This window comes from Vidua macroura, chromosome 5, assembly GCF_024509145.1.
Source record: "Vidua macroura isolate BioBank_ID:100142 chromosome 5, ASM2450914v1, whole genome shotgun sequence".
In the NCBI taxonomy this organism is placed as follows: domain Eukaryota; kingdom Metazoa; phylum Chordata; class Aves; order Passeriformes; family Viduidae; genus Vidua; species Vidua macroura.
This window is the reverse complement of record NC_071575.1, coordinates 72,569,637-72,582,952: the sequence shown is the minus strand read 5'-3', so window position 1 is coordinate 72,582,952 and position 13,316 is coordinate 72,569,637. Positions and strand designations below refer to the sequence as shown.

Here is a 13,316-nt window from a genome sequence, read left to right as displayed (position 1 = left end):
ATAAAAAGGAACTTTCCCTCAGGAAAAGGCAACTTTCCCTCACAAAAAGGAAACATTTCCTGACCGAAAGCGACTCTTTCCTCACGAAAGGGGACTCTTTCCTCCCCCAAAAAAAGCACTTTCCCTCACTTTTTAGCGACTTTTTCCTCATAAAAAGGAACTTTTCCTCACAAAAAGGAGCATTCCCTGAGAAAAAGTCGACTTTTACACACAAAAAGGAAACTTTTCCTGACCGAAAGCGACTCTTTCCTCACGAAAGGGGACTCTTTCCTCCCTCCAAAAAAAGCATTTCCCTCACTTTTTAGCGACTTTTCCCTTTTCCCCTCACTTTTCAGCGACTTTTTCCTCACAAAAAGGAACTTTTCCTCACAAAAAGGAGCTTTCCCTCAGAAAAAAAAGGCAACTTTCCCTCACAAAAAGGAAACTTTTCCTGACCGAAAGCGACTCTTTCCTCACGAAAGGGGACTCTTTCCTCCCAAAAAAGCACTTTCCCTCACTTTTTAGCGACTTTTTCCTCACAAAAAGGAACTTTTCCTCACAAAAAGGAGCTTTCCCTTAGAAAAGAAGGCAACTTTCCCTCACAAAAAGGAAACTTTTCCTGACCGAAAGCGACTCTTTCCTCGCGAGAGGAACTTTTTCCTCACAAAAGGAGGCTCTTTCCTCCAAAAAAAAGGGCATTTTCCCTCACTTTCCGGCTACTTTCCCCTCACAAATCGCGTCTCTTACCCTCCGCAGCGCTTCCCCCGCGGTCCCTCCCTCAGCCCGCCCCGGCGGGGGGCGCGGGCCGGGCCGGGCCGCGGGCGGTGGCGGAGGAGGAGCAGCAGCAGCAGCAGCAGCAGCAGCAGCGGGGCCGCTCCGCTCGCTCCCGGCGAGCCCAACAAAGGCGGCGGGGCCATGGCGGGCCCCTCGCCCCGCTGCCAGCCGCCCTAAGCCCCGCCGAGCACCGCCGCGATGTGGCCGGGCCGCGGCGGGAGGCGCTGGGCGCTGGCGCTGGCCCTGGCGCTGGCCCTGGGCGGCCGCTGCCCCGCCGCCCACAACGCCTCGGCCGGGCCCCCGCGCTGCCGCCGCCCCGCGCCCTGCGAGCGGCTCCGCTTCGGCGCCTGCCTGGGCTCCGCGCTGCCCTACGCCGCCACCTCCACGCTGCTGGCCACCGACTCCGCCTCGCAGGAGGAGGCGCACGGGAAGCTGCTGCTCTGGTCCGGTACGGACGGGACGGCTCCGGGAGCGGGGAGAGTGCGGGAGAGGCCCGGGATGGGGCTGGAGGGGGATGGGGAGCGGGGAAGGGAGCGGGGGGGAGAGCTTGGAGGGGGGGTTTGGGTGTAGTGTGGGGGGGGTTGGGGATGGGTAGAGTATAGAAAACTTTGTAGAGAGGGGCTGGGGGTGGGTAAAGTGTAGAAAACTTTATAGAGGGGGGCTGGGGGTGGGTACAGAATATAAAACTTTGTAGAGGAGGGTGGAGATGGGTACAGTGTAGAAAAGTGTATAGCAAAGGGCTGGATATGAATAGAGTATAGAAAACTTTATAGAGGGGGGCTGGAGATGGGTAGAGTGTAGAAAACTTTATAGAGGGGGGCTGGGGATAGGTACAGTATAGAAAAGTTTACAGAGAGGGGCTGGGGATGGGTAAAGTGTAGAAAAGTGTATAGCTAAGGGCTGGAGATGGGTACAGTATAGAAAACTGTGTAGCAAAGGGCTGGGGACGGGTAGAGTGTAGAAAACTTTATAGAGGGGGGGCTGGGGGTGGGTAAAGTGTAGAAAAGTGTATAGCAAAGGGCTGGAGATGGGTACAGTATAGAAAACTTTATAGAGGGGGGCTGGAGATGGGTAAAGTGTAGAAAAGTGTATAGCAAAGGGCTGGAGATGGGTACAGTGTAGAAAAGTGCATAGCAAAGGGCTGGAGATGGGTAGAGTATAGAAAACTTTGTAGAGAGGGGCTGGGGATGGGTAAAGTGTAGAAAAGTGTATAGCAAAGGGCTGGAGATGGGTATAGTGTAGAAAAGTGTATAGCAAAGGGCTGGGGATGGGTAGAGTATAGAAAACTTTATAGAAGGGAGCTGGAGATGGGTAGAGTGTAGAAAACTCTATAGAGGAGGGCTGGGGATGGGTAGAGTGTAGAAAATTTCATAGAGAGAGGCTGGGGATGGGTAGAGTATAGAAAACTTTATAGAAGGGAGCTGGAGATGGGTAGAGTATAGAAAACTCTATAGAGGGGGGCTGGGGATGGGTAGAGTGTAGAAAACTTTATAGAGAGGGGCTGGGGATGGGTAAAGTGTAGAAAAGTGTATAGCAAAGGGCTGGAGATGGGTAGAGTATAGAAAACTTTATAGAAGTGAGCTGGAGATGGGTAAAGTATAGAAAACTTTATAGAGAGGGGCTGGGGATGGGTAAAGTGTAGAAAAGTGTATAGCAAAGGGCTGGAGATGGGTACAGTATAGTAAACTTTATAGAGGGGGGCTGGGGGTGGGTACAGTATAGAAAACTGTGTAGCAAAGGGCTGGGGATGGGTAGAGTACAGAAAATTTTATAGAGAGGGGCTGGGGATAGGTACAGTGTAGAAAACTTTATAGAGGGGGGCTGGGGATGGGTAGAGTATAGAAAACTTTATCGAGAGGGGCTGGGGGTGGGTACAGAAGTAGATTGGGGTACGGGGGGTGGATATGGGATAGCACAGGCCCAGGGGTGGGCACAGTATAGAAAACTCCATGGTGGGTACAGGGGATGGGTACAGTGTAGAGAGGAGCACCAGGTTGGGCCCGGAGACGGGTACAGAGTAGAAAACTGATTGGAAAGGGACTGGAGATGGGTACAGAGTACAAAACTGATTAAAAAGGGACTGGAGATGGGTACAGTATAGAGAGGAGCACCAGGTTGGGCCCAGAGATGGGTACAGAGTAGAAAACTGACTGGAAAGGGACTGGAAATGGGTGCAGAGTAGAAAACTGATTAAAAAGGGACTGGAGATGGGTGCAGAGTAGAAAACTGATTAAAAAGGGACTGGAGATGGGTACAGAGTAGAAAACTGATTGAGAAGGGACTGGAGATGGGTACAGAGTAGAAAACTGATTAAAAAGGGACTGGAGATGGGTGCAGTATAGAAAACTGGTTGGAAAGGGATTAGAGATGGGTACAGTATAGAAACTGGTTTAAAAGGGACTGGAGATGGGTACAGAGTAGAGAACTGATTAAAAAGGGGCTGGAGATGGGTGCAGCATGGAGGGGAGCAGTGCAGTGGCTGTCTGGGGATGGGCACAGTACAGAAAACTGTAGAGCAGAGGAGTGGGGATGGTGCAATGTGGAGGGGAGCAGGAGACTGGGGTGCAGGGAGGGTGTGGTGTAGAGGGGGAATGGGAGAGAATGGCCTCAGGATGGGTGCAGCAGGAGTCTGGGGATGGGTGCAGTATGGAAAATGGTTTATCAGGGGCTGGGGGTGGGCACAGTGTGGACAAGAGCAGTATGGGGGTACAGCGTGGGGGGGCAGCCCTGGTGATGGGCATGGTGCCTCAGAGGGATCCCAGTGAGGTCTGGGTGCTGTGCAGCAGCAGGAGGGTCCCACAGAGGGGTCCCAGTGCTGTGGGGACAGCAGGAGGGTCCCACAGAGGGGTCCCAGTGCTGTGGGGACAGCAGGAGGGTCCCACAGAGGGGTCCCAGCACTGTGCAGCAGCAGGAGGGTCCCACAGAGGGGTCCCAGGGCTGTGTGGGTGCTGTGGGGCAGCAGGAGGGTCCCATAAAGGGGTCCCAGCGCTGCGGGGACAGCAGGAGGTGGCCGTGCCGGTGGTGATGGTGCCGTCCCCTCCCCGCAGGCCTGCGCAACGCCCCGCGCTGCTGGGACGTCATCCAGCCCCTGCTCTGCGCCGTCTACATGCCCAAGTGTGAGGATGGGCAGGTGGAGCTGCCCAGCCAGACCCTGTGCCAGGCCACCCGGGCACCCTGCACCATCGTGGAGCGCGAGCGCGGCTGGCCCGACTTCCTCAAGTGCACCACCGACCGCTTCCCCGAGGGCTGCCCGGTACGGCGCGGGCACGCGGGCCTGGGGAGGGAGAGCCCCTCTCTGCAGGAGAGAAGGGCTGGTGCTGGTCAGCCTGGAGAGGGGAAGGATCCAGGGAGAGCTTCCAGCACATTCCAGGCCCTAAAGGGGCTCCAGGAGAGCTGCAGAGGGACTGGGGACAAGGCCTGCAGGGACAGGACACAGGGAATGGCTCCCACTGCCAGAGGGCAGGGATAGATGGGATCTTGGGAATTGGGAATTCCTGGCTAGGCTGGAATTGCCAGAGCAGCTGGGGCTGCCCCTGCATCCCTGGAATGTCCAAGGCCAGGCTGGACATGGGGCTGGAGCAGCCTGGCACAGTGGGAGGTGTCCCTGCCATGGCAGGGGTGGCACTGGAGGGGCTCTGTGGTCCCTTCCCAACCCATTCCATGATTCCCTGGTGATTCTATGGACCCCAGCTGCCCCCTGCCCTCCACAGGGCGCTGATGTCCATCTTGGCCACGGGGGTGTCTCCTCCTCCTCCTCCTCCTCCTCCTCCTCCTCCTCCTCCTCCTCCTCCTCCTCACGGCCTGGTTTCCCCTCTGGCAGAACGAGGTGCAGAACATCAAGTTCAACAGCTCGGGGCAGTGCGAGGCGCCGCTGGTGAGGACGGACAACCCCAAGAGCTGGTACGAGGACGTGGAGGGCTGCGGCATCCAGTGCCAGAACCCGCTGTTCACCGAGAAGGAGCACCGCGAGATGCACGTCTACATCGCCGCCTTCAGCTCCGTCACCATCTTCTGCACCTTCTTCACCCTGGTGAGGCGCGGGCTCCTTCTGGGGAGCCGTCCCCCGAAATGGAGGGGGGGCGGGCACCGAGCTGTCGCTTTCCCCACCCCTCCAGGCCACGTTTGTCGCTGACTGGAGGAACTCCAACCGCTACCCCGCCGTCATCCTGTTCTACGTCAACGCCTGCTTCTTCGTGGGCAGCATTGGCTGGCTGGCACAGTTCATGGACGGCGCCCGCGACGAGATCGTGTGCCGGGCCGACGGCACCATGCGGCTGGGCGAGCCCACGTAGGTGTCACCTCCGTCCCCGGCCCGCCGCCAGAGCTGTCCCCGGCACCACGGAGGGCTCTCGGGCTTCGCTGGCCTCCTGGCGTGTCCCCTTGATTTATTAAAGAAATATGGATATTGATCTAGCACCGATATCCAGCTGTGACGGACAAAAACTCTCTGACAGTTTGAAGTTAGAAAGTGTATGTTCATTGCGGCGCCGGGCAGCGTGCGGGACAGCTCCCAAATACACACTGCGCCTTTCCAATGATTACAGAGTCCTTTTATCCACACCAGAATTGAATACCCAAAATACAAACACATATTCATCATTTTGGTACATCCCATCCCTCGCTTCGTATGCTAATCATTCCCAAAGCCATTTAGCATGCGTAGTTTGTTCCTTGAAATGGGTCGGTGGTGCCTTTCATGGGGAGGGGTCCCAAAATGAGGAAGTAAATGAAGTCTTCCTCATTCTGACCTTTCTGCCTTTTCAATGCAAATATGACAAATGAACCTTGGTAGAACTCCCATTCCCTGTCTTCAGTTGGTTTCAGAACAGAGGAGGCCCACAATTGTCTCATGTTCCTAAAAGCCATTTGTCAGTTTCTATATTCTTCATTATAAACCCAGCTAACTAAACATTGTGTTGACAAGCAATCAATTATTAGTTAACTACTAACTCTTATCTTCATCAAGGCCTACGTACAGAGTCCTTTTATTTTAATTAACTCTAGTAAGGCTTATCTCTAACTAAAATCTTAGCTCCTCTAAAATCTCTAAATCCCTTAAAGTTTATGTTTCACCCTCACCTTGCCTCACCTCTCCGCAGCTCCAACGAGACGCTGTCCTGCGTCATCATCTTCGTCATCGTGTACTACTCGCTGATGTCGGGCGTCATCTGGTTTGTCATGCTCACCTACGCCTGGCACACGTCCTTCAAGGCCCTGGGCACCACCTACCAGCCGCTGCTGGGCAAGACCTCCTACTTCCACCTCATCACCTGGTCCATCCCCTTTGTGCTCACCGTGGCCATCCTGGCCGTGGCGCAGGTAACGGGGCCACCGTCACGGGATGGTGCCTCAGGGTGACGCCCGCAGCCAGCTGACCCTCCTGTCCCTGTCCCCGCCGCTGCCAGGTGGACGGTGACTCCGTCAGTGGCATCTGCTTCGTGGGCTACAAGAACTACCGCTACCGAGCCGGCTTCGTGCTGGCCCCCATCGGGCTCGTGCTCATCGTGGGGGGCTATTTCCTCATCCGGGGTAGGTGTGGCTCTGCTCTGGGGAAGGGACGGGGTCACCGTGGGTGTCCCCACACCCTGACCCCCCTTGCCCTCCCCGCAGGGGTCATGACGCTCTTCTCCATCAAGAGCAACCACCCCGGGCTGCTGAGCGAGAAGGCGGCCAGCAAGATCAACGAGACCATGCTGCGCCTGGGTGAGGGCTTCACCGGCACCGTTCCCCAGGGAATCCGCGTGGGAATGGGGACACTTTGTCACACAGCCCCTTCCCAGGGGTGGCAGCAGCGGGGGACAAAGCTGTGGTGCTGGTGGCACGGCCCCGGTGCGGCGTCTTTGCCTCGGTGTCACTGGAGTTTGGCTGGATGTCCTTCTTCTCTTCCAGGCATTTTTGGCTTCTTGGCCTTCGGCTTCGTCTTCATCACCTTTGGCTGCCACTTCTATGACTTCTTCAACCAGGCCGAGTGGGAGCGCAGCTTCCGGGAATACGTCCTGTGAGTGGGACAGGGACGGGGCGTGACGGGGACGCGGTGGCACCGCCGTGGGCAGCCCCGTGTCCCCCACCAGCGGTGCCACCGCGTCTCCACCCTGCAGAGCCGTGGGGGCCGTGGGCTGTCCCCCTCCTTAAAGCCGCTGTGCCCCGCGTGTCCCCGCAGGTGTGAGGCCAACGTGACCATCGCCACGCAGACCAACAAGCCCATCCCGGACTGCGAGATCAAGAACCGGCCGAGCCTCCTGGTGGAGAAGATCAACCTCTTCGCCATGTTCGGCACCGGCGTCTCCATGAGCACCTGGGTCTGGACCAAGGCCACCCTGCTCATCTGGAAGCGCACCTGGTGCAGGTGGGACCCCGAGAGTGTCACCCGAGGATGTCACCCCGGCTCCCTGGAGCCCTTCCTGCCCCATCCAACGGGGTGTTGGAGGACGTTCCCAGGTGTTTGTCCCTCAGCTCGCTGAGCTGAGGGCTCGCAGCGGCTCGGGAACGGGGTGGCCTCTCCCATGTGGCGTTTGTGGGACACCTCCATCCCCAAGCCCATTCCCCAGCCTGGTGTCCCCATGGGCAGGAGGGGGAGCTGGGGAGGGTCCCTGTGCCCCCAGCTGTGACAGCTGCGCCCCACCTGTCCCCTCTGTGCCCTCCGTGTCCCCAGGCTGACGGGGCAGAGCGACGACCAGCCCAAGAGGATCAAGAAGAGCAAGATGATCGCCAAGGCCTTCTCCAAGCGCAAGGAGCTGCTGCGCGACCCGGGCCAGGAGCTGTCCTTCAGCATGCACACCGTGTCCCACGACGGCCCCGTGGGTACGTGCCAGGGGCAGGGGACGTCCCCAACAGCCCCGTGGGGGTCCCCAAAGTCCCCCCGTGACCAGATCCCCCCTGTCCCCGCAGCCGGCTTGGCGTTCAACATCAACGAGCCGTCGGCCGACGTGTCCTCGGCCTGGGCCCAGCACGTCACCAAGATGGTGGCCAGGAGAGGGGCCATCCTGCCCCAGGACATCTCCGTGACACCCGTGGCGACGCCTGGCAAGTCCTTGGGGGCCTCGTGGGGAATTTCTGGGGGATGAGCCGGGCTGGGCGTGGTGGGGGGTGTTGATGGAATATTTGGGATGGATCCCCGTGGGATCAGGCGGGTGGCGGGGGGTGTTGGGGGCTGGCGGGGGGCACGGGCGGGACGTGGCCACTCAACAGCCACCTCACCCCGCGTCCCCCAGTGCCACCAGAGGAGAGGGCCAACCTGTGGGTGGTGGAGGCCGACGTGTCCCCGGAGCTGCAGAAGCGCAGCGGCCGCAAGAAGAAGCGGAGGAAGAAGAAGAAGGAGGTGACCCCAGACCCCGAGCGCTGCCCGGGGCGCTCCACCGCCCCCAGCACCGTCCCTCGCCTGCCCCGCCTGCCCCCCCAGCCCTGCCTGGTGGCTTTTGCCCCTGATGTCCTGCCCGATGCCACCTTCCCCGGGGGGCCGTGGGACGGGCGCGGCCGCAGGGCCGACGTCCTGCACGTGATCAGCAACCCCTTCTGCCCCGAGAGCGGCGCCGCCGACCCCGAGAGCCCCGGCGCCGGGCGCTGGCACCACAACGGGGGCCCCCTGTGGCCCCCCCAGCCTGGCCCCCTGCCCCGCCCCGGGGCCAGCAGGACTCAGGGCTGCCGGGCAGGGCTGGCCCCCATCCACTCTCGGACCAACCTGGTGGACGCGGAGCTGCTGGAGCCCGATTCGGACTTCTGATCCCAGCGGGGTGTGGGGAGGGCGTGGGGACGCCAGAACCCACCTGATCCCACGGGGATCCGTCCATCCACCTGACCACTTCCCATTTCTCCCCTTGGAGGATTCGTCTCTCCGTGCGCTTCCCAGCCCGGCGAGGTTTTTGGGATTCCCTCCAGCACCACCGGGAGAAAGGAGCTGTCGGTGGGACAGGGATTTAAGGACCAGGGGGACACCTGGGGACAGCCTAGATCAGGGTAGATTTGGGGCAGCTCTGCCCCACCCACGGCTAGAGGTACGTAGAGCTCACCCCCACTTGTGCCAATAGCAAATTTTCTTTTTTTTTTTTTAAATTTCTGATTTTTTTAAACGTTTGTATCGTGATGCCTCTGCTCGGGGTGAGCCCAGTCAGGGGCAGCAGCAGCAGCAGCAGCAGTAGCAGCATCCCTGGTGTGCAGCCCTATTTTGGGTTCACCCCAATCCCTTCCAAGACCCCAAAGTGCCTTCCAGCTCCCCAGAGAGCTGAGCCAGACCCAAATCAGGATTAGTGGGGTGGCAGCACCAGGGAGATGGGACAGGAAGCACCTTGGGCTGCGTGGGTGCTCCTGAGCAAAAAAAAAAAAAGCAAAAAAAAAAACCCCAAAAACCTTGGGGTGCTAGAGGTGAGTCAGGGTCAGCGACCCCCAGAGCAAAGCTTTTTTTAATTATTTTTTTAGGATTAAAAAAAAAAATAAAAATCAAGTCACAGCAAAGCCAGCGGAGCCCTGAGGCAGGAGGGCTCCAGTCCCTGCTGCTGTTTGGAATTTTCCCTATTTTTATTAAGTCCTGGTAGGCTCCTGGCTTTTTTTTTTTTTTTTTTTTTTTGACCTCCACGGGTTCATTTTTGCTGTATAAAGGAAAAACCCTCCTGTATCAGTATTAAATTTACAGATTTTCAATCCCAGTGGCTGCTCTGGGCTCTTTTGGGGAGGGATCCATGTGGGAAAACATTTTGGGGGGGGGGGTTTGTTCCTTTTTCCTAAAAACCCTCCTGCTTTAAAAACTGCTTTGAAGTGTTTTAAACCACTTTAAAGCACCTTAAAAAGCGTTTCAAACTGCTTTAAAGCACATTAAAAACTGCTTTAAAGTGTTTGGAACCCCCTGTTCCACCTGCAGGAAGGAGCTCAGAGGGGTTGGAAATGCCCTCGAGGGCTGTGGGGACACTTTTGGGGACAAATGGGCAGTTTTGGGGACAAATGGGCAGTTTTAGGGACAAATGGGGCCTTTGCCTGCAGGTGGCACCACGGGCTAAAATATCCCCCAAACCCCCAAAATTTGGGGCTACCCAAATTATAAATATCTTATATAATACCTTATAAATATCTTATAATATATCTTATAATACATTATAAATATCTTATATAAATCTATTATAAATATCCCCCAAACCCCCAAAATTTGGGGCTACCCAAATTATAAATATCTTATATAATACCTTATAAATATCTTATAATATATCTTATAATACATTATAAATATCTTATATAAATCTATTATAAATATCCCCCAAACCCCCAAAATTCGGGTAGCTCCAAATTTTGGGGTGCTCCTGGGTGGGGTCCCACTGAAGCATCTGAAGTTTCCCATGGCTCTGGTGCTTTTTTGGGGGGGGAAATGCTGCTTTTGGAAAAGATCCTTTTTTTATTTTGCTTGAGAGCCCTGCAGCTGCAGGGTTTGGTTATCCTGCAGACCAAACCCTGAAATTTAGGTGGAATTGGTCAGTGAAAATTGCATTTTTTCAGTGTTTATTTATTTTTTTTTTTCGGGCTGACCCTGCTCCAGAGTCAAAGCTGGATTGTCCGGGATGAAACAAAATATTTCTCTTTATCTCCTTTTTTTTTTTTTTTTTTTTGGGCTATTTTTTTTTTTTTCTTTCTATATATTTTATTTCATGGCTTTCTTGGTGAAAAACCCAGTTCTAACAAAACTATTCCTACAAGATTTGCCATTCTGAAACAAAAACACCAAAATATTTTAATTTTGCAAGCAGCAGGAGATGTGCTGACAACATCACATCCCCTCCCAAAAAAAACCCACCTTGATTTGGCGCTGGGGGAGAAAATTTTAAAGGAAGGAAACAGCCCCAGTTTGCCAAAATCCAGCAAATTTCCATGAAATATCCTTAGGGAAAAGCTCCAGCATTCCCATGGGAGGTGCAGGAGAGTGAAGCGTAGAGGGTCACACATCTCCCAACACCTCCAGAGGTTTCCCTGGGGGAAAACGGGGAAATTTCAGGAAATTTGGGAAATATTCCCTGTGGATTCACCGATTCCCTGTGATTTCACTGAACCACTGACCCCCAGGGAGAAACGCTGGCATTTCCCACCCATCTGGTGGAATTAAAAGGATGAAATCTCAGCTGGAACAGAAAACAACCTGGAAAATTCATGTTTTCCCCTCTTGGTTCTACCTTAATTCCCTTGGTGGGAAAAACCAAACTCTGCTGTGGATCTGCACCCAGCCACGGCTCTCAAGGAGAGGAATTTTTGCTTTTCCAAGGCTGTTTTCTCCCAAACTTCCAGGCAAAACCATCCCAGGCTGGTGCCAGGGAGCGAGGGAAGGAGGCAGCCCCGAGCTGCTCGCCTCTCACAGAGCCCCAATTGTTGGAGCCTCCCTCCCCAAAGAGCCTCTGCCTTCCCCTCCTGGTATCTGTTGTTTTCCCAGATAAATCACCAGGCACGGCCTGGATCTCTGGGGTAACCTCTCTGTGCTCCCCCTGGTGCCTCAGGGTTTAGCTTTTCTATTTTTCAGATTCTGTGTGCGGGTCTGGGCTTCACATTATGGGATGGCGAGCTCTGTGCACAGAGCAGGGAGACAAAACAATTCCTGCTCCAGCTGGGCACCAAGGACAAATGATCCCAATCTCAGCCCCAGGAGCACAAACGTGGGCTGAAGCTCAGCTGGATCCAGGTGTGGGGTTTTGTTGTGTCAGATCCCAGGTGTGACTCCTGCAGCCCATGGAATGTCCCTGTGGGATTGGCACAGCAGCCCTGCCCCAGGCACAATCCAACTTCTGGGGCCAGGTTTGGCTTTGGTCCCACCTGGATCCTTCTCCAGAGGGTGCTGGGAAGCTCCGTAGGGAACACCAGGTCCCTCTGGGCAGCTCCACGTCCAGGACAAGGGACAGGACGAGAGGGGACAGCCCCAGGCTGTGCCAGGGGAGGTGCAGGGTGGCTGCTGGGGACAATTCCTCCATGGAAAGGCTTTCCAAGCATGGGAATGGGCTGCCCAAGGCAGGCTGGAATTCCCCTTCCTGGAGGGATTTCAAAGCCCTGTGCATGTGGCACCTGGGGACGTGGGGTGAGGCCTCAGCTTTGGCTTTTGTATTTTCACATTCTGAGCTGCTTTGGTGTGTGGGTCTGAGCTTCACATTATGGGATGGCGAGCTCTCTGCACAGAGCAGGGAGACAAAACAATTCCTGCTCCAGCTGGGCACCAAGGACAAATGATCCAAAGCTCAGGCCCAGGAGCACAAACAGCGTGGGCTGGAGAGAGAAAAACAAGCAGGATGGGAGTGCCTGGGCTAAAGCTGGAATGGGACAATGAACTGCAAGGTGCAAATGGAGCAGAGCTGATCCCAGTGAGAGCCCCCGGGAGCGCTCGTGCATTTTGGGACCATTTTGGTTCCTCTTGGGTGCAGCCCTGGCTGGGCTCTGGTGCTGCCCAAGGTGGATCCATGCAGGAGATCCTTGGAATAAATCCCTGCTTTGTTCTTTAGCTCTGCTCTAGGTCAGATCCTCAAGGCATCAGCCCTGGCATTTATAGCCAATCAACACCAGGAGTTTTGGGGGTGCTGGCAGCACCATGGGGTGTTTTTCCCAGGAAAACACCATCCCTGCCAGTCTCCTGATTTTAGGAATATCCTTTAAAAGGTGAGGAAGAGCCCACGCTGAGCCAGGGCGGGTCAGGATCTTGCCCTGGTGAAGGACGTGCAAAACAACCTGGGATCTTTTTGTGGGATCTGAGATGATAAATTCCAGAGGATTTCTTTATTTCCAGGTTGGCACAAGCTCCTCTCCTCAGCAGAGGAGAGCTCAGGGTCGGGATTTTGCATTTGTGAGGGGTTTGAAAAACAATCTGATGAGGATCCACCCAGAGGAGGATCAGGGTCGGGATTTTGCCTTGGTCAAAACAACCTGGTGGGTTTTTTGTGGGATCTGTGGCACCAGGAAATGATGAATTTTACAGGATTTCTCCATCTCCAGGGCAGCACAAGCTCCTCTTAGCAGAGGAGGATCAGGGTCAGGATTTTGCCTTGGTCAAAGCAACCTGATGGGTTTTGGTTTTAGTTTTGGTTTTGTTTTTTTTGTTTTGGTTTTGGTTTTTTTTGTGTTTTTTTTATTCTTTGTTTGTTTGCTTTTGGTTTTTTTTGTGGTTTTTTGGGTTTTTTTTTTGGGGGGGGGGGTTTTGTTTGTTTGTTTGTTTGTTTTGTTTTTGTTTTTTCCTGGGACCTGTGGTACCAGGAAATGATGAATTCTGGAGGGTTTCTCCATCCTCAGGTCGACACAAGCTCCTCTCCTCGACAGAAGAGGATCAGGGTCGGGATTTTGCTTTGGCCAAAACACCCTGATGATTTTTTCCTGTGGGATCTGTGGCACCAGGAAATGATGAATTTTACAGGATTTCTCCATCTCCAGGGCATCACAAGCTCCTCTTAGCAGAGGAGGATCAGGGTCAGGATTTTGCCTTGGTCAAAGCAAGGTTTTGGGTTTGGTGTTTGGTTTTTTGTGGTTTTTTTTTTTGTGTGTGTGTTTTTGTTTGTTTGTTTTTGTTTTTTTGTTGGTTTTGTTTTGTTTTTGTTTTTTTTTGTTTTTTCCTGGGACCTGTG

At 54.8% G+C, this 13,316-nt stretch overlaps 1 protein-coding gene across 1 annotated transcript; it reads left to right on the top strand.

Moving 5' to 3' along the window:
• Positions 1-221: 221 nt before the first annotated feature.
• SMO (smoothened, frizzled class receptor) lies at positions 222-9,387 on the top strand. Its single transcript, XM_053978960.1, has 12 exons — positions 222-1,201; positions 3,801-4,006; positions 4,574-4,783; positions 4,869-5,041; positions 5,853-6,072; positions 6,159-6,282; positions 6,364-6,456; positions 6,643-6,751; positions 6,914-7,099; positions 7,406-7,554; positions 7,642-7,776; positions 7,965-9,387. Exons 1-12 carry the CDS (start codon positions 952-954, stop codon positions 8,471-8,473), a joined length of 2,364 nt encoding a protein of 787 aa, XP_053834935.1. The 5' UTR covers positions 222-951; the 3' UTR covers positions 8,474-9,387.
• The last annotated feature ends 3,929 nt before the right edge of the window (positions 9,388-13,316 follow it).

What these genes read in the sequence shown, in the direction of transcription:
- SMO (XM_053978960.1), top strand. Translation starts at nt 952, where the DNA reads ATGTGGCCGGGCCGCGGCGGGAGGCGCTGGGCGCTGGCGCTGGCCCTG. An exon ending in GCTTCCCCGAGGGCTGCCCG is followed by an intron (nt 4,007 to 4,573) that starts GTACGGCGCGGG and finishes CCCCTCTGGCAG; the next exon opens with AACGAGGTGCAGAACATCAA. An exon ending in GTCCCACGACGGCCCCGTGG is followed by an intron (nt 7,555 to 7,641) that starts GTACGTGCCAGG and finishes CTGTCCCCGCAG; the next exon opens with CCGGCTTGGCGTTCAACATC.